The sequence below is a fragment of the Phyllostomus discolor genome, chromosome 11, assembly GCF_004126475.2.
Source record: "Phyllostomus discolor isolate MPI-MPIP mPhyDis1 chromosome 11, mPhyDis1.pri.v3, whole genome shotgun sequence".
NCBI classification, from domain to species: Eukaryota; Metazoa; Chordata; class Mammalia; order Chiroptera; family Phyllostomidae; genus Phyllostomus; species Phyllostomus discolor.
In genome coordinates this window covers 69,121,361-69,143,604 of record NC_040913.2, presented here as the reverse complement: position 1 = coordinate 69,143,604, position 22,244 = coordinate 69,121,361, and the positions used below count along the sequence as shown (strand labels likewise).

General features: G+C 36.4%; 1 protein-coding gene across 2 annotated transcripts in view; it reads left to right on the top strand.

Moving 5' to 3' along the window:
* The window catches only part of HOOK3 (hook microtubule tethering protein 3), an 87,124-nt gene that overhangs the window by 12,885 nt on the left and 51,995 nt on the right, over positions 1 to 22,244 (top strand). For both annotated transcript variants that reach the window (XM_028526357.2, XM_028526356.2), the window contains exons 3-8: positions 1,568 to 1,640; positions 3,262 to 3,312; positions 4,862 to 4,994; positions 9,263 to 9,330; positions 15,609 to 15,671; positions 17,265 to 17,348. In XM_028526357.2, the coding sequence (XP_028382158.1) occupies positions 1,568 to 1,640; positions 3,262 to 3,312; positions 4,862 to 4,994; positions 9,263 to 9,330; positions 15,609 to 15,671; positions 17,265 to 17,348 (472 nt within the window). The remainder of the gene's footprint in view (positions 1 to 1,567; positions 1,641 to 3,261; positions 3,313 to 4,861; positions 4,995 to 9,262; positions 9,331 to 15,608; positions 15,672 to 17,264; positions 17,349 to 22,244) is intronic.

The window sequence follows — 22,244 nt, the reverse complement described above, 5'->3', positions numbered from 1 at the left end:
ACCCTGATTGGGAATCGAACCTGCGACACTTTGGTTCGAAGCCTGCGCTCAATCCACTGAGCTACGCCAGCCAGGGTTTGGACCCGATCTTAATTTGGGGGAGTCTAATAAGAACCTTACAGTGCTTAAATAATTTTAACAGTAAAAATAAAATTTATTTTTTTTTCTGTGAAGGCAGTTGAGTCAGACATTATATTTCTGGAATTACATTATGGATTAAAGTGAATGGATTTATCCTTTAGCTTAAGCTATGACTGGTACATAAGTTACAGCCAAATATGATGTTACTGGAAAAAATCTAAGGAAATGATTTTGTAAGTTTCTTTCTTTTTTTTTTTTTTTAAGCAGGAGTTGGGATGTAGTAAACTATCTTTAGTTTCTTAGTCATGAAGAACACTCCCAGTAACATTATCAGTTGTTATTTCCATAGCTGTGCAGAGCTACAATCTATTGAGATTTTGGAGAGAATTACTTTTATGTTGTTTTATCTTAGCCTGAGAGCATCAATTAAGGGCTACTTAGAAAACATTGCTGAAATTGTAACTACTTATCCAGAGTTATGGCTAGATTTCTGCTTAGTGAGTCAACGTTTGTTACTAGGAAAAGGCACACTAACTATAAGAAGACTGTAAGTGCCTATTCTTGCTATATTCTGTCCAAGTAGTAGATTGGAAGCTTACTAAGTGAACACTCAATCTCTTTCCAAATGTTTTTCGGTCTGCAAATACAGAGAACCTGCTGTGTCAGACATGAGATGTTGGGCAGCAGTGAATGAGAATACAGACATTCTGTGGTGTTGAACAAATAATTTCTTAAGAGTTTGGTTTCAGAACCTTTGAAATGATGATCGTACTGAGCTAAAAAGTTTTGTTTTTGTTTTTCCTTTCTAGTGTTTATAGATTTTAGGAGATGTTCCTAAGAAAAATAACCATAAGTATATTCAGGTTGTATCCTTGTTTCAGTTTGTCCACACCAATGTTGTGTTAGATTTTAAGCCTTTTGCAAACAGAAGCAGTGTCCAACTTTGTCTCATGTCCAATGTTATACCTGAGAAAATAGATTCTCAGTATTGTATCTTGAAAAATTGACACTTTATAAACAGTATTGGTGATATTTGAAGTATTAAATGATGGAGGTCATTGAAATATTTGCTGAAAAAATTATTTTTTCATCATATATTTCCTTTGTTTAAAATTATGTCTATTTAAAATTTTCAGATATTAGCACGGTGTCTATAAAAGTTGGTATATTAATTTCAAGTTAGTGTACTTATCTGTCATTTGTTTTTAAAATATATTAACTGTGTTATTATTTTTCATCCTTTAGTTTGTTTTCTGATAAAATGCGTATGTATTTTAATGAGCTGGTAACAGATTGATTTTAGAAAAAGCTGTAATGATACCTGGTTTCATATACTGAGTTATTCAGTCGCTGTAATTTGGCAAATTCATTTTTATGTTGTAGTGAAGTGATATGGGATAGGTTTCAATTTTCTTGGTTTTCTCTTTTTTTTTTTTTTGCTTGATAGCTACATGATCTTAATGTGCTACTTTTTTCTTATTTGTAGAGATCCTGCATATTTTGATGAAAATTGGCTAAATAGAATCAAAACAGAAGTGGGAGATAATTGGAGGCTAAAGGTATTATCTTTTTATTCTTCTATCTGTAAATTAGCCTTTTATTTCTGTGTATGTAGTATTTGTTGATTTTTGATCACATGTGTGTCCAGTGAGCTTTAGAAACTTGGGGACTCTATAGCGAAATCATGTAGAATTGAAGGCTGGAGGTGATCTGGAACTGCTCACCTGGGTAGCATCGGTGGCCCAGGGACTGAGGACGTGGGCTCCTGAGCCAGCGTGCCTGTGTCCCTCTCACAGCTGTGCCACTTACTATCTGTGGGAAAGTCTTTCGTCCTTTCTGTGCCTCGGCTTCCCTATATGTGAAACAAGGATTGTAATAGGATCCACCTCATAGAAATAAATCAGTTAATGTGTGTAAAATACCTAAGGTAGTTCATGGCATGTGTTATGTTTGATGCTAGTGTTGTTAATAATGAAAAAATATTGCAAAATAAACTATCATTTTAGATGAACACATTAAATTATAAGGCATTCTAATTTAAAATGTTCAAATATGAAAAAATGAAGATATTAGAATAAAGGCAATAAAGTACATTATATATTTTCCATATTTCCAGATTTTTCTATAAGTATAGACATTAATTAGTTTATGGATTTTTTTAAAATCAAGTTTTCAGTTAATTTTTTTTTTCTTAAAAATAAATATGTCTCTGATTAACCACTGGATTGCCCTGTGATTCAGCCTCTTTTGTTTGATGGCTACAGGTTCTACTGTCTTCTGTCTTAGGGACTCTTCAACTCCTAACATGGGCTAGGAACAGCTAGGTGGATGATCAACAGAATCATATTTTGTGCACATTTAATTTCACACAAATGCAGCCATATGAATTGGATCTAAAAACAATACAGGTTTAGAATAAATGGTGCCAGGGAGTCTGCCTGTTGTTTACCTGGGTAGCATATGGCCAGTGAACCTGTTCTGTGGAGGGAGTGTTGGGAGACATCTGTATGTTGGCCCCTCCTGTCTGTTTCTAGGTCGCTCCTTATAGTACGAGTACATTGCAGTGCAGACTCTGTTATACTGGCATTTTACGATATGATGTTTGTTTGTTTGTTTTTAATGTTATGGCTCTTAAATATTTACTTCGGTGCTCAGCTGAAGAAAGAGCAATCTTTTCTGATAGGGAGGAATTTGGAGACATATGTTGTAGGTTACTTTAAGAGATTTCCAAGGATAATTTTGACTGTAATTTTTGCTTAATGGTTTTAACCTTAGAACTTAACCTCTATATAAGATGCAACTCCACTTTTCTAGGGAAAACAGCACTGAACTCAAGTCTTCATTAAGGACGGTACATTTTTTTCTTCAGCTGCAGAAAATCTGAATAATCCTACTGTTAAGTCTTATTTAGTTATCTTCCAATTTTTGTCAGTGGTCATAACATTAAAAATTTAATATTACTGGAAGCTTGACTTCTTACATAAATATATTAAATAAAGTAAATTAGGCCATGGAGAGTCCTTTTTTGGTAATGATGGTAATTCAAACATGATGTTGAATTTTATTTTCTACATTTACTTTACGATTAACTGATTTGATTAGTTGATTTAGAAATTTTTTGTTAAACTATACTTTGATGTGTATTCACCTTTTACCCAGTTGTTTTCTCTCTCTGAACAGATAAGCAATCTAAAGAAAATTTTAAAAGGAATCCTGGATTATAATCATGAGGTAAGGACTTTTTTTCTCATTCTGCTTGAGAATACTACTATAGGATAGTTTAATTTTATAATATTTTACAATAGTTTCAAGTAAAGGAATAATTACCTAAAAATTAATAATCCGTTTATCTTCCGTTTTTGTACAGGATATTGGCTCACACAACCATCTTTCACTGTAATATGGGTAGTTTGCAGATGAACACTAATTTATATTAAACTTTACTTTCTGTATCTGTTAATTCTCTCCTTTCATTCTTTACTTGTGAATATAGTTTAGAGTCCATGCATTATTATAGTCAACTCCCTGAACTACTTCCATTTTATTTCTTAGCAAACCTCCATCCCTTGATTAGCTCATTGGCCTCCGAGTCTGCATCAGAACAGGCAAGACATTGCTGGAGGAAGAATCAGGCTGTGGAACTAGTTTTACTTTAAATTTCTAGTGGACACAACACAGCCTAGAAACCTATGTGATTTTCTTACTGGTTTTTTTTTTTCCCCACAAGCTTAACGTGCATTTATACCTATGTCTATACTTATATCACCTACCTTCATCATTTCAGTCTGTGACCCTGCCATCCACCCTACTGCTCAAACCCAAGACCTACACATCACCCTATAATCCTTTCCTTCTTTTGTTATCATCAGCAAGACCTATTAGTTAAACCTCCAAATTATAGCTTTCTCCATCTCTGTTGCCACCGCCCTACACCAAGCAGTCATTATTAGCACTTCCTCAGATTACTAGAGTATTCTGACTGGTGACCTTGATTTTACTCTTGTCCATGTACAGTCTCTTCTCCACCATAAAGCGATGATGGTCTCTAAAAACATAAATTTAATTATGTCAGTCTCTTCAAAGTCTTCCATGGTTTCTTATTGCATTTTTAGAATCAAACCCTTCTTACGTGAGCTACCAGGTCCCCTCTAACTTCCTCTTACACTGCTCTCCCCTAACCTAGACACCGCAGCCCTATTTGTCCTGCTTCTGTGCTTTTAGGATCGTCATTTTTCTCTTTAGGGTTATCAGTCAGAGACCTACCCATTTGTCTGCATCATAAGTCATTTCATTTGGGCCACTCAGTTTCCCCATAAAGTAAACTTCCATTCTCCTTGCTGTTATAGGTGTCTTGCTGTCAGCATTTTAAAGTCAGATAGAGTGAAGATGGCTAGGAAGACTCTTACTGTTGGGGACATGAATCTGTATTCATCTCTGCCCTTTCTGGTGCCGCTAGTTTAGAACCTCACTGGCTCCACTTCAGAGAATACACATCCAGTTTCTCTGGGGGGTGGTGGAGGGGTCAGTAGTACTCAGTTTCTTTGCTAAGTGTACATACCACATACCAGATCAGGGCCTGGCTTGAATCAGGATAGTTATAACCTAGGTTTCTGAGGGGTAAAAATAGAAATTGGGAGTGAGATTGGGAGAGAGATTGACATGACAGTTCTGTCCTTAGCAGTGAGTTTCTATTGCTGACAGTTTAGTCTGTCAAATACTTTATTTGTTCATATAAACAAGTACATGTAAATGTAATACTATTCCTTTTATCTCCATTCAGATTTTAGGACAGCAAATTAATGACTTTACCCTCCCTGATGTGAACCTTATTGGGGAGCATTCTGATGCTGCAGAGCTCGGAAGGATGCTTCAGCTTATTTTAGGCTGTGCTGTGAACTGTGAACAGAAGCAAGGTAATTTATTTGAAGTTAGTGTATGCATTTAAAATAGTAAGAAAAGCCCTGGCCAGGTGGCTCAGTTGGTTAGAGCATTGTCCCAATACAACCAAGGTTGAATGTTCAGTCCCCGGTCAGGGCACATACAGGAATCAACCAAAGAATGCATAAATAAGTGGAACAACAAATCGATGCCCTCCCCTTCCTTCCACTCTCTCTCAATATCAATTAAAAAATAAAAATAAGAAAAGTACTATATAGTGATATATAAAAATATATGTAATTTAATACATAAATATGCATTTATAAATATATATTTAATATATATTCAGTAGTATATTCAAAAGTGATATATGTTGTATATTTTATTTATAAATCACTAGTACAGACAATAGCATCTTTGAAAGGTTGTCCTCAAAGAATGACATATTTTCTGATTTTGTTGGTTTTGAGCTTAAAAGTTTTTACAAATTAGGATAAATTTGATTGTGATGATATGCTTTCCATTTCTGCAAGACTACATAATTCTTTAAGTAGATTATTTTTAATTATACCAAATGTAATGAAATTTACTCTTAATGGGGTAAGATCCAGCTAAATTAATTAATATAAATAATAGTGATATACTGGATCACTTAATATCTTGGAACTTAAAATTAGATCATTTAGATTGCAAGATGAAGGATCTACTTCACAAATATTTGCTGGACTCATGCACTGCTGGGGCTAGGAACACCATGTCGGACACAGCCGGCATGGTGCCCGTCCCCCAGGAACGTGCACATGCGTGGCGGTAGAGGACCGTGCACTGCGCCACACAGAACTAGGTAGTCTGCGCAGTGGTGAGTGCTGTGAAGGTAAAGCGCATGGGGGACAGTTTAGGCTTGCGTCAGGGAAGTTATTTAGGCACAGATACAGAGAATAGGGGTTATGAGTAATCTGAGTATTGGAAACTGAAGGTCAGAAGGACCTAGGTTACCTTTGAGGGATTGAAAACCAACAATAATGAGGGAATAGTGAGGAGGATAAAGGGAGATGAAGCAGGACAAATGTAGATAGGGACTGTTCTAATCGATGATGACAGTATGTTATTTCTGGTTACCTGACCTTTGAAGAAGATGGATATTTTTTTAAAGCCCAAAGGTGTTTCTCTTCTTTGTTGTACCCCACATCTGGTAATACAGAACAGATTTTAATTATTAACTTGCTGTTATGCTTGTTTTTGGTATTTTAAGTTTAGTAACAGTCAACATTGTTTTTTTAAAGCTGTGGCTGGTTTTATTGGTTGCTGATTCAGGAATTTTTTTCGAGCAATGTATTTATTTCTCTCTAGCCCCATGTCTTTGATATTTTAGCATGCTGTGCTCTTACAGGAAATTTTAGCTTGTTTATTTAGTTTAACTCATGAATTAAAATAGAGAATTTCCTACATTCTGATTTTTGTATACTACTGAAATGGTCTCACAAGTTTTTGTCAAAAGATTAGAAGATTGCTGTAAATAATATTCAAAGCATTAAATATCTAAGAGGCTTATGATTATGAAAGGTAGATGAGATGTTATTTAATGTAATTCATTGAATTCAGATCATAGCTTCTTTTTTGAAGATATTTATTTTTAGCAAGAGAGGAAGAGAAACACTGATGTGCAAGAGCTACATCAGTCAGTTGTCTCTCGCACACCCCCAGTTGGGGACTTACCTGGCAACTCAGGCACGTACACTGACTGGGAATCGAACCAGCGACCCTTTGGTTCACAGGCCGGCAGTCAGTCTACTGAGCCACACCAACCAGGGCACATAATAGTTTCCTATGTATTTATTCTGTAAGGAGAGTCACCAGCTCTTGGGATTATCCTCAGTACATAGGAAGTATGTAGCTGTTATGAGTTAGCTAATTACATAAGAGGGTAGGAGTAGGAAAAGACAAGGATGTTACCTTTATCCATATTCCTATAGAAAAGAAGACATTTATAGTATTTGAGCTTCTCACACAGATCAAGTGTTCTGTTTAAAACATACTTTCAGTTTTTTTCCTTGAAATTATATTTAAATGTTAAAAGCTTTGAACAGGATCTTAACATCTCATTTATCCACAGGTCATTTCTCCGCTCTCTGCAACACAGAGCTAAGAATTAAATCAAATGGATTTCTGAATTGTTTGTGAACTTCCCAAACTGTAGCAAATAAATGGTGGCAATTGAAGAAACAAAGACTAGTAGTAGAAAACACACTAATAAAACTATTTACTGAGTGTTGTCTTTCTGCTTGGTTCTCTGGTAGATGCTACTGAACAAAAAACACTTTTTACAGATTAGGAGACTAAGACTATGACTTACCTGAGATTTTTGGCTTGTGAGAGGCTAGGCAAGGACAAAATCCCGTAACTCTTCTCCATTCAAACCTAATACTCTTTGTACTGAACAGTGCTGGAAATTTGGGACCTAAAAGATCAGTTTTTCAGGATCAACTCCCTGACATAGCATACCTCATTCTTCAGCATTGCCTCATCGATCTGCACCAAGTAATCATACATACTTGTATTTGGACTTCTAAGATTTGTAAATTATTTTTTTATTTTTCAAAACTTGTACATTAATGTAGTTATCATCATCATTTGTCATTTAGCATTTTACGGTGTTCGCGGGGAAGGGCCTTGACGTGGCAACACCGCTTCTTAACTAACGCTTCCCCTCTCACACCTTACTAATGGCTCCCGCACGCCCTGTTCTCACTGTTACTCTCCTCACTCCAGTAGGCTGTCTTTACGTGCTCCTTCCCCATTGTCAGTGCCACTGCTTCTTCTCTTCCATGTTCACGGTCTTTTACTTTGAGGGTTGTCTACTCATTCCAGCCGTACCACTTTCTCCAGTAGCCTTGGCATTCTGTGTTTTGTACCTTTGAACAGAATATCTAAAAGCACTCCCTTGCATTTCAGCACTCACAGGATGCTCCTCATTAACAAGACAAAAAATTGAACTTAGATGAAAGGACTGGGGGTTTTTTCTCTAAATAGTGGTTATGATAATATTTCTACTTTTGGTCTAAGAACAGTATCTGTGGTTTAAGTGTGTTGTGTATGTTTGTTTAACCACATATTTGATTGGGTATAAAGTATCCTTAGGACAATACTTCTTTAAAAACATGCTTTTGATTAACTAATGCTTTGACATTCAGAAACAGAATGTCAGAATGTCACAATTTAATAGTGCTGTCAGAATATTTTTTTAAACAAGTTACCTGTCAATCAAAGGATTTCAGTTTGCCATTCCAAAGACATGAGTCTCTTGCCAAAAGGTCACTTTAACAATTTCACAGTAAGAATCCTTCATATAATATTACTTGGAGTGCTGAGAAAAGTTTTTGGTGTTTGTTTTTGGATGCATGGCAGGTTGAGGCTGAAATTTCCTAATTATTTTACCCTTTTAACCATTTCTTATTAAGATATATTTACCATATTTGTTGGAATCCAGTTGACCTATTGATTTTTTTATGTTTAATGTCACTTTTGTTATCCATTATTGGATTTGGAAATAATAATAACTACTTCCAGGGCTTTTTTAGAAGGCAGATTTTTTTTTTAACTTTATCAATGCAGGCAACTAAAGAGAGCCTTCTCTTTTTCCGCAGTGATGAGGGTAAGATTGGGAAAGTAGGTGCTTGAGCTTATCAGAGGTATGAATCGTTATTTTAAAGCCCAGGGTCATCCAGTATTTGTTTACCTGTGGTATCAGTTTCTACCTTAAATTCATCCTAATTCCCCTAAGCAGCCCTCAGGTCCATTAAGATTTTTCTTTTCCCGTAGGAGAAAATATTGATGTTAGAATTAAACACAATTCAGTACTTTTTATGTCACGTAAGAATAAAGCACAGACTTCAGAATGGATTTAACATGTAGCAAAGAATACTGGGAAAGCAAGATAATTTTTAGATTTTCAGAATAGTGATATGTAGTTCTGTCCACCCTGGCTTTAGGCTTTACCATTTCATTGTTCTACATTCCTAGGATCCTGCATTCCTATGACCGTAAGCTGTAGCCTCAACTTTATAAGGAATGGGGGGGGGGGGTCTGGGTGATATATAGAGGAAAGATAAATAATATGATTTGCATCCTTTACCTATGGCACGTATGTTCAGTCATATATGAGGAATGCATAGGAAGAGTCAAAACACTGGAAACTACTTACAAGAGCACTGAAGGCTTACAATGAACAATGAAGTGTAAACCCTTTAACTCCTTTGACTATCTTTAACTTGAACAATGACATTCCAGATTGTTCTTGTTTCAGAGTACATCCAAGCCATTATGATGATGGAAGAATCTGTTCAACATGTTGTCATGACAGCCATTCAAGAGGTACGTTGGAGCTTTGTGCTTATAGTTTGTGAGACATTAAAGGAGCAAACATGATTTTAAATAGAAGTAGAGTCATGGCTGGTGTGGGTCAGTGGATTGAGTGTCAACCTGCAAACTGACACGTCGCCAGTTTGATCTCCCGGCAGGGCACATGCCTGGGTTGTGGGCATGCAAGAGGCAACCACACATTTATGTTTCTCTCCCCGTCTTTCCCCCTCCCTTCCCCTCTCTCTAAAAATAAATAAAATCTTTTTTAAAAATAAAAAAATAATAAAACAAACTACCTTAAAAGTCCTTAAAAAAATTAAATAAATAAACAGAAGTAGAAATTTTTAAAAAGATTCTCCTCATTTACCAGAAAATTTTCTTTAAACTTATAATATAGCTTGTCTCATTTTTATTAAGAAAATCATACTCATCTAAATTTCTCATTTTTATTTAAATCCTAAACATTTATCTTGCAGGTATAGATATTCAGTAACTATTCCTGATTCTTAAAAATGCCTTAATGAATTAGTAATTATAGACTAATTCCTAAAGCCAATATAAACAATTTCTGTCTTAAACCAACAGTCTACTTCAGACTTAACTATTGGTTTCTTATTTGGTAGAAAATGGGTCTTCAACTCCAACTGGACTGGAAGCAATTTTTTTTTTTTTATCCTTACTCCAGGACATTCTTACTGATTTTTTTTTTTTAAGGAGAGAGGGTCATCTTGTATACGCCCCAACAAGGGACTGAACCCGAAACCTTGGTAAGGTGTGCCCTGACTGGGAATCGAACCCATGACTTTTCAGTTTACAGGACGTTGCTCCAACCGACTGAGCCACAACAGCCAGGGCAAAGAAATTTCTAAATGAATATTTATACTGAAACTATAGAGGAGGGGAAATGTCTTTTTCTTTTGCCCTTTCAAGTTCTCTGCTGGAGCCTCTGTAACAAAAGTTGTATAAAGAGAAAAATGTACAAATTTACTTAATTCAAGTTTTAAATGACACAGAAATCTTTATAAGGAAATTAAGACCAAGGAAGTATTTAAGCCTGAATGTTTTGATGCTAGGTTTGATGAAGAGTGGAGATTCATGGAAAAATGTAATGGGCAAGAAGGATTTAAGCTAAGTGTAGTAAACTGGGGGAAACAGTAAGTCCTGTTTCACTCAGATTCCTTTCCTCAGCGCTCTGCCCTTGGACATAAGGATGCTGCTTTTCTGAGTCTAGAAAGGGCAACTGTCGCATGAGGTGCTCATGACCTACTTCAGGGAAAGTCAGAAAAGTCCTTCCTGCACCTGCCGTTTCTCACAATATGCCCAGGTGCCGTATTTGGGGGTAGCATGTCCTGAACTTCAGCAAGTGTAAAACAAAACTATAAAAGTAAAAATAAAATATAGGTTAATAACTGGTTGATTCAGGATTTGAGAGTGTTTTTAATCATAAAAGCAATGGGAGAAATTCTTAAGGAAACTAGGAAACAGAGGGCATGGATATGCAATTAACAAAAAATATAACGGGCAATGAAAAATGCTAAATGTTAATTAAAACAAAATATTTTTTAAAATATTGACCAATTGACAATAAATTTGGGAATTCCCACTATCCCTCAGGTTTGAGAATTCATTACAATGATTAAGAACTCAGGAGTGATGACAGTTTCATTATAGCAGAAGGATACAAATCAGAACTAGCCCAACCCACCCCCAATGCATACAGTAAGGGTTTCAAATACAAACTTTTTGCTGTCTCTTGCCCACAAAATCAAGACATGTGACCCAGCACATTAATGTGTGACAATATGCAGAGTACCATCAACAAAGAAAGATCTCCTGAGTTTTCACATCCAGAGTTTTTACTGGGGTTTCATTATGTAGGTATGATTGATTGGCCATGAGGTTGAACTCAGCTCCCACTCCCCTCCCTCCCCAGAGGTCAGGCTGATAGGTGGTGGATCACAGCCCAAATCCTCTAGTGCATGGTTGGTTTTCTGAAGTCCTCTCCTTTGCTCTGTAGTACCTGGGGGCCCTCCACGAATAACAAAAGCACTCTTCATCAGTCAGGGAGTTCTAGAGATGTGGAGGCCATCTGCTGCCACCTGGGGACGACCAAGACCAACCAGCTTTTTATTATACAGGACCTTGTAAAAAAGAGCTTTTAAAAGATCATTTTGACATTTAGTACTGGTGCATTTTTTAAAAAGGTTATGCTCTTATAGAAGATACAGGTCATGAGTGTTAAAATATCAAAATGGTGACCAACCAAGCAAGCTGTAACTGTAATTTACTCTTAAGAGGACCTGGGTTGGCTCTGTAGTCATCAAAAACCCAGCCTTCTTATAGTTAATTGTTGCCTTTTTTTTTTTTTAAGAAATTTTTTTTCCTTTTCATTGGTTTTATTGGGGGTGATACTGGTTGAAAAAATTATATGGGTTTCAGGCGTACAATTCTGCAACACGTCATCTGTACACTGAATTACACTGTTCACCACCCCACGTCACGTCTCTGTTTCCCCCGACACCCTTCTCCACCTCCCCTCACCCGCTTCCCCCAGCAATCAGCACATTGTGGTCCATGGAACTTTTGCCATTCTTAACATATGAGTCCCACGATGTGGTTGAGCTATGGCTTCTCAAATTGCAGCTATCATGAACATTTCTAGCCAACAGGAAGGATTGAAGGAAGGGTTATCTACTTCCTCTAAATAAATTAGACAGATACAACTCATATAGCCATACGGGGTCACGGGGAAACATGGTCTTTATTCTGGGTGGTCATAGACCCAGCCAAAATTTGAGGTTTCTGTTATTAAGCAAAAACAGGAAAAAAGCCCTGGCTGGCGTAGCTCAGTGGATGGAGCGTGGGCTGGGAACCAAAGTGCCCCAGGTTCGATTCCCAGCCAGGGTACATACCTGGGTTGCAGGCCATAACCCCCAGCAACTGCACATTGATGTTTCTCTCTCTCTCTCTATTTCTCTCCCTTCCCTCTCTAAAAATAAATAAAATCTTTAAAAAAAAAACAAAACAGGAAAAAAGAATAAGGGGCCACTAACAGTTCTGCCTTACTGTGATTGACCCTATAATTGCACTTTTAGGAATTTTTCCTAAGGAAATCTGAAATAACAGAGATTCATAATACTAATACTATGAGCAAACATTTATCTAGCACTTACAATGTGCTAAATAGTGCTGGTACTTCCTAAGCACATAACATTTACTAACTCATTTAAAATTCATTATAATTTTAATTAATGTTAGTGAAATGTACACTTAAAAATTATTAAAATGGCAAGTTTTATGTTACATATATTTTACCACAGTGAAAAAATATTAACTACAAGTCTTTGAGATATGCACTGTCAATGTCCCCATTTTATAAAAGAGGAAACTGAGGCATAGGCAATGTGTGTAGCTTGCTCAGGAACACATAAGAAGGAGTAGGAGTAGCAGAGTCAGAACCTGCATCGAAGCAGTCCGCATCCAGAGCTCAGACCCATACCCACTCTATTGCGTGGCCTGAAGACTGTTTATTTTAGCATTATTTTTTAGTTCTGAAAAATTAAAATAAACCTAAGTACCCAGCAATAGGGGAATGGGTAGATTATGGTACAATAATATATTAGCATATTATGTAGATATCAGTTTTTTAATTTCACTTATTTATGCATTCATTGCTTGATTTTGTGTGCGCCCTGACAGGGGATTGAACTTGCAACCTTAACATATCAGGGTGATACTCTAACCAGCTGAGCTACCCAGCTAGGGCTAAAGCATATTTTTGAAACATATAATGACATAGGGGAAGGCCTGTAATATTTAGGGAAACAGAGCACATGAGCAACAAAATGCCATTTCTGTTAAAAATTAAAATTAAGATGAGTGAAAACATATTTTGCCAAAATTTAACCAGTGTCAAGTAGTAATGTTCTATACTCTTTTCTGTGTTTTCCAATTTTTCTATAATAATAGGTATATCTACAATCAGTAATATTTTTAATATCTGTGACTAAGTTCTTTTTTTTTTTAATTTTGTGACTCTATTCCAAGGAATTATTTGGAGATTAAAGACTAAGATTGGGCACAACAGTGCTTATCAAACTATTTTATATTAATGGAAATGTAAAAAAAGTCTATCCTTTGGTAAGCAGGTGTTTAAAATACGGTACTTCAATTCTGTGGAATATTATATAGCTGATAAAAATTATAAAAAGGGGGGAGGTGATCTTATGACAAAGGGAGAACATTTAAAATGTCAGTGAACAAAGCAACATATAAAAATTTTTTGTACAATTAGATTTTAAGAATATGTTATATGTTAACTATGTGCATAGTCCTTTTATTTAAGGAGCAAATACTCATTGAGCACCTAATGTGTACCAGGAGCTATGACAGTATGCATACAACTGTGAAAAAGTAGACATGGTGTCTTGACTCACAGAGTGGAAGTCTCATGGGGAAAATGGCTAAACAAGTAATTCAGATACATTCAAAGCATTCACAGGGAAAGTGCCATGGTGGGGACATAGCAGCACCTCACGGGAGTGTCTGACTCAGGTTTGGGATATTAGGGAAGGCTTTTCAGAGAAAGTGGCTTTGAGACTAAGCACAGAGGATGAAATAAGGTAAGGAAGGGGCAAAAATTGTTCTCAAGTCCAGGAGACAAGAGAAAGCAAGACTTATGTGGCATGTTGGGGGTATTAAAGAAGAATGCCTGTAGCAAACATTTTAAAGTACAAATGAGATGAAACAAGAGAAATGGGATCACTAAGATACTGAGCAGTTTTGTTAAAGGAGTTGGAATTTTGGGAAACAATGACTAGATTTTAAGGAGAAAAGAAATTGAAGTCTATAGCTCAGAAAATTCGTGCAATGAGAAGAATGAATCAGAGAAAAACAAGGCTAGTTAAAGGAAGAGCAGTTAAGAAACCTTAGTAATTATCCAGTAAAAGATGATGGGATCCTGCCCTGGCTGATGTGGCTCAGTGGATTGAGTGCCAGCCTGTGAACCCAAAGTCCACCTGTTCCATTTCCAGTCAGGGCACATGCCTGAGTTGTAGGTCAAGTCCTCAGGAGGGGGTGACTGAACAATGTATCTCTCACACATGGATGATTGTCTACCTCTCTACCTCCCTCCCCTTCTCTCTAAAAAGTAAATGAATAAAATCTTAAAAAATAAAAATAAAAAAAAGAATGATGGGATTTGAAGTGGGTTATAGAAGTTAGGGTGGAGTTAGTGTAGAGAGAAGTGGACGGATTTGAAAATTATCAGCACTTGAGTCAATTGGCTTGATGACTTTGGACTTAGGAGGTGGACAGTGGGTGGGTAGCTGGATAAAATTATGGGATTGAGGAAGAGCTTTTTAAAAGACTTTATTTAAGACACATTCTATTTATATGTGTTTATTTTTTATTGTGATAAAATACCTGTAACATGAAATTTGCCATTAGTGACGTGGTACATTTCATAATGTTATGCAAACATGACTACCATTTAGTTTCAGAACCTTTTTTGTCACCGCAGAAGGAAGCCTTGTGACCATTAAACAGGCAGTCCTCATTTCTTCTTCCTTCCAGGCCCCAGCAACCAATAATCTGCTTTCTGTCTGTGGATTTCCCTGTTCTGGATATTTCATTTAAGTTCAATCATTGGATATATGCCCTTTGGTGCCTGGCTTTTTTCATTTAGCATAATGTGTTCAAGGTTATGTGGGCTTTTTTCATTTAGCATAATGTGTTCAAGGTTATGTGGTAGCATGTACCAATATTTTGTTCTGTTTTTATGGCCAAATAATATTCCATTGTATGAATGTGAGTTTATGCACCACATTTTGTTTATCCATTCATTCAGTTGATGGATAATTGGGTTTTCCCTGCCTTTTGGATACTGTGATGTTGCCCACCTTTATTCTTTAGAAATACTTAGTGGTGTCATTTTTTACTGAAAAATCCATGTTTTTAAATATTAAGCCACATCTTTAGCTTAAAGCCTTGTCTTTTTAGTGATGAGAGTAAGTAATACTTAATTGTTGTGAGTGGGCCTACAGAGAAAAATGAGCATCAGAATCAGAGCACAGGTCTCTGATTTTAAATGAAGGCATCACTTAGAGTGAAAAAACAAAGTTCCAGACTGAAAAGCTTTATTTAAAAAAATTTCTTTTACATTTGTGTTTTCATTTTAACTTTTATACTTCTGTAATGGTTGGGTGTTCATGTTTGTTGTGTAAGTATATTATATAGAATGTCTTTTTTGCTTCATAGTTATAACCATTTAAGTCTTCATTTAATTTCAGCTGATGAGTAAAGAATCTCCTGTCTCTGCTGGAAATGATGCCTATGCTGACCTGGATCGCCAGGTATGTAATTTTGCGTTGTTTTTATTCATGCAAAGATTGAAATGGATAAAACTGAAGTATTAATGAAAAGATGTTTCATTGGAAATTGCTTATGGAATATATTGGCATAATTCTTTATTTTTTACCAAAAATATAAGAACTTAAGCCACTTTACTTATGGATATTACATATTTGTAAAAATTTATAATTTGTAAGTTAAATATTGTTCCATAATGTACTTTAAAATAAATTAACTTATTTAATTTTTTGTAATTTGTGTTTCTTTCTATATGCCACATTTAACACAATAGATGCTTCTCTGGTAAATTGCATGCATTTTCCATTAGCATAAATAATCTCTTGATTATTTATGATAAAAAGACAGTTTATCTTGCCCTGACTGGTGTGACTCAGTGGGTTGGAGCATTGTCCTGCAGACCAAAAGGTCATGGGTTTGATCCTCTGTCAAGGCACATCCCAGGTTGCAGGTTCAATTCCAGTTGGGGTGCACATGGGAGGCAACTGATTGATGTTTCTCCCTCTCTCCCCCCTTCTTCTTTCTTTAAAAGCAATGAAAAAAAATGTACTAAGGTGAGGATTAAAAAAAGATAATTTACTTTTTATTTCACATTGTTCTTCAGTTTTAAAGTGCTTCCTCTGCCCTTCATACTTAAATGCACTAAGGAACTTAGTCCTACATTTGTAAAGGAACTCTGCAGTGTGTTTTTATGGGTTTAATGGAAAGGTACATTGTTAGTTTCTATGTTCCACCTATTCTGGGAAATCTGTTCCAAAGCATGGAAAGAAATCTTTGTGATCTTTGTCTCCTTTCATTTTTTTCCCCGTGGTTTATAAGTATTTTGCAGGAAAATCTTTGGACATGCTGTAATTTTAATCCAAGTTGTAATTTGTCTTTCTCTTGCTTTGTGGTGTGTTTGGTTTTACAGTTGGTTACTGTGAATGAGTTGTGTTTTTTTTTTCCTGTCTATGTTACACAGAGGTTTGGTCACATGAAATGAAAAGCTAGTATCATTTTATTTTAATCCATTTTTGTCTTTAAAATTAAGTGATTAATTAGTTTATTATAATTAATTTGTTCATACTTTGCTAACTTAGACTTTATATAATAATGGGACACAACTTGGGAATGTTTGGTTTGTGCTGAGGATTATAATAATAAAAGTATTTTATTTTAGAACTGATACACAAATTAACATAAAGGTTTAATGTCACTAAGAAACCTGTACTGAAACTCACTAGCTGTGTATTTTAATAGTCAAAGCCCCTGTTCTCCAGCATATACGTACTTGACTGAGGTAGAGTTTGTCAGCTATTACAGTCAGCATTGCTGAGAGCCAACCAGTCCAGATAGAAGGTGTGTTAAGAAAACTTGGTTATGTGGAAAGAACAAATCAAGGTACATAAAAGACAGGATTTAGAACTGAAAGGTATTCAGGGTTAGAACTGCCTTCTTTTGACTCCTGCACAGAAGGGTTCTTGATTTCTCCCTGTCCCTCACAGAGAAAAGGGGGACAATGTTTAATTCCATATGTAATTATTAATTGCTGCCACTTCAAATTGAAATATTTATTGTGTATCTTGGTTTTTAACTAGTTGAAGAAGACTACAGAGGAACTAAATGAAGCTTTGTCAGCCAAGGAAGAAATTTCTCAAAGATGCCACGAACTGGACATGCAGGTAGGAGGTCTGCTCTGTGCCCCGCCTGTTTGAAATGTGCTGCTGTAAATACACAGAACGTACTGTGCACTGACTGCCACAGAGCACAGTTTGTCCACCGTGCCCCCCCAATTAAAGAAAAGAAAAAAGGGAAAACAGATTTCTGGTTAAAGATGGTAGACTGATCAAACACATAATTTCCTTTCCTGAATGTGTAACCATTGACTTGGTTTATAGCTAGCAACAGCATTCCACCAGTCTTCATCAATCTCTGAAAGCGAGGAAGCAGTGGGAAAAGTCCCAAATGGCTAGAAGGAATGAAGAGTGTAGTGGCCAAGAACAGCTCCGGGGGAGAAGGGGAGGAAGCTGCTGTAGTAGAGCCCCAGGGCTGAGTGAGGCTACAACTATAGGTTTTATGTAGAATAGCTAAACTCCATCAACCCTGTCATCCACTGCAGAGAATGGCCTCTAGCCAGCTTCCCAGTCAGAGGGGTCTTTTCTAAAGAAATTAAACAGAAGCACAGGGGGGTTAGACTGAGTATTAATCTGCAGGGTGAGGTCCTTTTCATTTTGTTTTTCCTGGGTTCTCTAATTTACAGAAAGGCCAGCTTCTTGGAGAGAAAGCCCTAAGCTGAAGCCTGTGAGTGCTTATAGGTTCCATTGACCCTTGCTGTTGACTGATTCTTAAATGTGAGGGAAATCTGTATAACAAAAGGTAAAAGGATCAAGGTAGACAGGAAACTGGCCATAGAGGAAGTGGAGAAATTTGAGGTAGATTCTCCCTTTTAATCTATTTAATACTGTCAGTAAAATTAGTGATACTTCATTTGTAAAACAAGGACAAGATGCAGTTTTAAAAAAGAAAAATTAGAAATCAAGAAACACTTAAGTAAATTTAAAATAGAATTGTCAAAATAAAAATTCAATACAATAGTTAAAGTTGAAGGAAGCCCTCACAAATAAAGAAAATAAGAAATAAAATGATTTGGAATTACCTCAAAATCAGGGAGGTGGGGAGAGTGTGTCCAAGTCTAGATTAAACGTGACTGGCCCTGTTTTGATACTTGTTAAAGATGGGCAATGAGTATGCACAATTCATACTTTATACTAGAGCTATTTTACTTGGAGTTGGTCCTTGTTTTGGATGCATGTAATAGGTAGTAAAATCAACATACACTTGGGTTATATAGTAAATATTAATAAATCATGATGTAAGTGCTGTTAATTGCTTTTCAGATTTTAGAATTTAACTATAGATAAATGCTAAGGGTTATAATAAAAATTGAGTTAATTTTACAAGCAGAATATAAATACTGTCTTTCATAGTATAAAATTAAAGTTATACGCTAGGATTGGCAAACTACAGCTTGCTGTCTGTTTCTATGAACCCAGTTTTACTGCAGCACAGCCACGCTCCTTCATTGATGTATTTATTGTCTGTGGTCACTTTTATGCTGCAGTGACAGAGTTGAGCGCTTGCTACACTCATTACATGGCCGGCTCCTTCTTGTCATCCAACCTCAGCTCAAAACCACCTGATTTATTCGTCATAAATCATTTATTGGGCTCTTAGAGGTGCCAGGTACTAAATTAGGCCTCCTTGAGAAGTCCTTCCATGGTCAGCCAATCTGAAGTAATCACCCAGACTCTCGTGTTACTCTTATTTTAACCCTCTGCATACACTGTTACTCTAGTTTTAGCATGTGTTTGTTAGTTTACTTAATATGTTTTTGTTTATCTATTTACTGTGATTTGTTTTGAATGTATGACCATTCTGTGGAATAAGAACTTTCTCAGCTTTATTCATCATGGCATGCCTCGCACCTAGAAGATTGCAGCAGTGCCTAACGTGTTGTAAGCACACCAGTATTTGAGTGAGTTAATGAATGGTGGGCAGCTCAGTGAAATGAGTCAGTGAGTAGTTGTTTAAAATTGCAGAAGTGACCAGTGAAGGAAAATCTCAACAGGGAACTAGCTTTTCACTATAAGCCCCTTTGCCTTGTTTGATTTGTTTCTTAAATCATGTTTATGTATTATTTTTAACTAATCTCCTTTTTCTGTGTTTGTGAAAAGGATTTCTGTCAAGTATATTGAATTAAAATATTTTAGCAACACTTGCTAGTCTGATAAGTCTAGTATTAAAGTTTTACATTGTACACCTAGCCTTCTTATAAATAGACCACAAGTTATAAAACACTTCTTAATAAAATTTCAAATAATCTGTGCCTTTAGATCATGCTCTGTGACCAAGATGCAATTAAAGTCAGAAATCAGTAGCAAAGAAATTAGGGGGTTTTTTTGTTTTTTTTTTAAAGATTTTATTTATTTATTTTTAGAGAGGGAAGGGAGAAAGAGGGGGGGGAGAGGGAGAGAGGGAGAAAAATATCAATGTGCGGTTGCTGGGGGTTATGGCCTGCAACCCAGGAATGTACCCTGGCTGGGAATCGAACCTGGGACACTTTAGTTCCCAGCCCGCGCTCAATCTACTGAGCTACGCCAGCCAGGGCTTGAAATTAGTTTTTAAAATTTAAGTTTTTATGCCCTAAATATTTATTTAAAAGAGAAGAATGAAAGAAATAGACCAGTGGCATAGAATAGAACCATGGCTCTATTCTTAGAAGACACTCATGCATTTATGGAAATCTGATAAATTATAGAGCTGGTGTTTCAGATTAATTCATTTCTTCAATAGACATTTACTGAGCACCTACTGTGTACCATCCACTGTTCTTGTTGTTGTAGATATAATGAAGATTGGGGGTCAGGAGATAGACAAATTGATCAAATATTCTTGCCCCCAGGGAGTTAACAATTCTAGTAAGGAAGACAGCCAATAAACAAAATAAGAATATAGTTTTAAATGGTGATAAATATTCTAAAGGGGGAAAAAAGGCAGATGAGGTAGAACAGGGAGTCCCGAGTAGGAAGAATTAGTAGTTTTGAATTTAGTCAACACAGGTGCCCCAGAGAAGGTGGCATGTTAGTAAAATCCCAGAGGTTGTAGGGGCAAGCCTCCCAGGAAGAGTGTTACCTGCTGAGCACAGGCCCTGGGGTGGGAGTGTGGCTGGTGTATTCAGAAAACAGCAGGAAGTCAAGGATGGTAGAAGTGGAAGGGAGCATGGAAGGAGGAAGTCAGTCTGGAGGGGCCTTGTAAGCTTTTGTAAAGACTTTGAGTAAATGAGAGGCCATTGGAGGATTTTGAACAAAGCCGTCCTGTGATCTGAGTTTGCTTTAATGGAGTGCATTTGTTTTGCTCCGTGGAGAACAGACTATAGGGAAGGGAGGGCCAAATCAAGAAGACTAAGTGGTCACAACAGTAATCCAGGCAAAAAATTATGTTGGCTTAGGTCATCAGAATTTAGGGCTGGTGAGAAGTGGTCAAAATATGTCTGAAGGTAGAGCCAATGATATTCGCTGACAGATTGGACATGCTCTGATAGAAAGATGTTAAGGCTTACGATTGAGCAACTGGAAGGACAGAGTTACCATTTACTGAGATGGGAAGGACTGTGGAAGGACTGGGGCTGAGGGTTGGAGTAATTAAGAGTTCAGTTTAGACCATTTAAATTTGAGACTCGTGTTAGACATCCAAGTAGAAATGATCTCCAGTTCAGGGTTCCAGGCCAGAAATAGAAATGTGCGCGGTCAGTGAGTAGATGGTGTTTACAGCCATGAAACTGGAAGTTGTCACTGTGTTTAGAAAAGCTGTGGGGTGCTCTCCTGGCAGGGAAACTAGGAACGGACTTAAGGAGAAAGGGAAGGTAAGACTAGTGAACTGGTACAGAAACCAGGAGAGTAAGGTATCCTGGAAGCCAAGTGAAGAAAATACTTCAAAGAGGACAGAGTTGATCAGTTGCATCCAATGTCCCTGAAGGATGGTAGTGACCTGGAAGTCAACAGTGGTCCTGATGAACAGTTTTGGTGGAATGGTAGGGCCCAAAGTCCAACTAGAACAAGTTCAGAAGGAAATGTGGGCTGGAGAGGGAGAAATGGCAGGTAATTTTTGTTTTACAGCTGTATTGAGATATAATTGACATACAATAAACTACTCAGGTTTAAAATGCACAATTTTGATGCATGTTGACATATGTATGAACATGTGAAATTACCACAATCAGTATAAGGAACCCATCACCCCCCTGCAGTCCCCAGTTCTGCTTTTGACTACTATAAATTAGCCTGTATCTTCTAGAATTATATATAAAAGGAATCATACAGTGTATACTGTTATTTTTTGTCTGACTTCTTTTGTTATTTTGAGATTCATTCATGTTGTCAGTATCAATAGTTAACTCTTTTTTAATTGTGAAATACTATTGTTTGGATATTCTGCAGTTTATCCATTTACTTGTTGATGAACATTTGTGTTTCTAGTTTTTCTTTATTACACTCGAAGCTGCTGTAAACATTTTTGTAAGTCTGTGTAGACATAGTTTTATTTCTCTTAAGTAAATGCCTACGAGTAGAATGGCTGGGTCATGTGATAATTGCATTAATTTTGTAGGAAAATGCAAAACTGTTTCCCAAAGCACTTAAAACACTTTATATTCTTACCAGAAGTGTATGAGGCTTTTGTTTGTACACCTGGTACAGCGAGTCTTTCTAATTTTAGCCGTTGTAGTCAGACTATATTGGTGTGACATTGGTGTAACTTTTAATTTGCATTTCCTAATGACTAATCACGACTATCTTTTTGTGTCCTTAGTTGCTATCTGTATATCTTTGTTTAATTGTCTTTTCAGATCTAAAATAATGAATTTTTGCTTACTCTTATAGATTACTCTGCCTGTGCAATATTCCAAAATAACACAAGTGTTTTAAGTGGAGGTTGATTGCACTTTTAAAAAATACACTTTAATTTATAATGGTAATTCACAGGTGATTATGCCAGTGCCAGTGTAATTGGAAGAATAACTC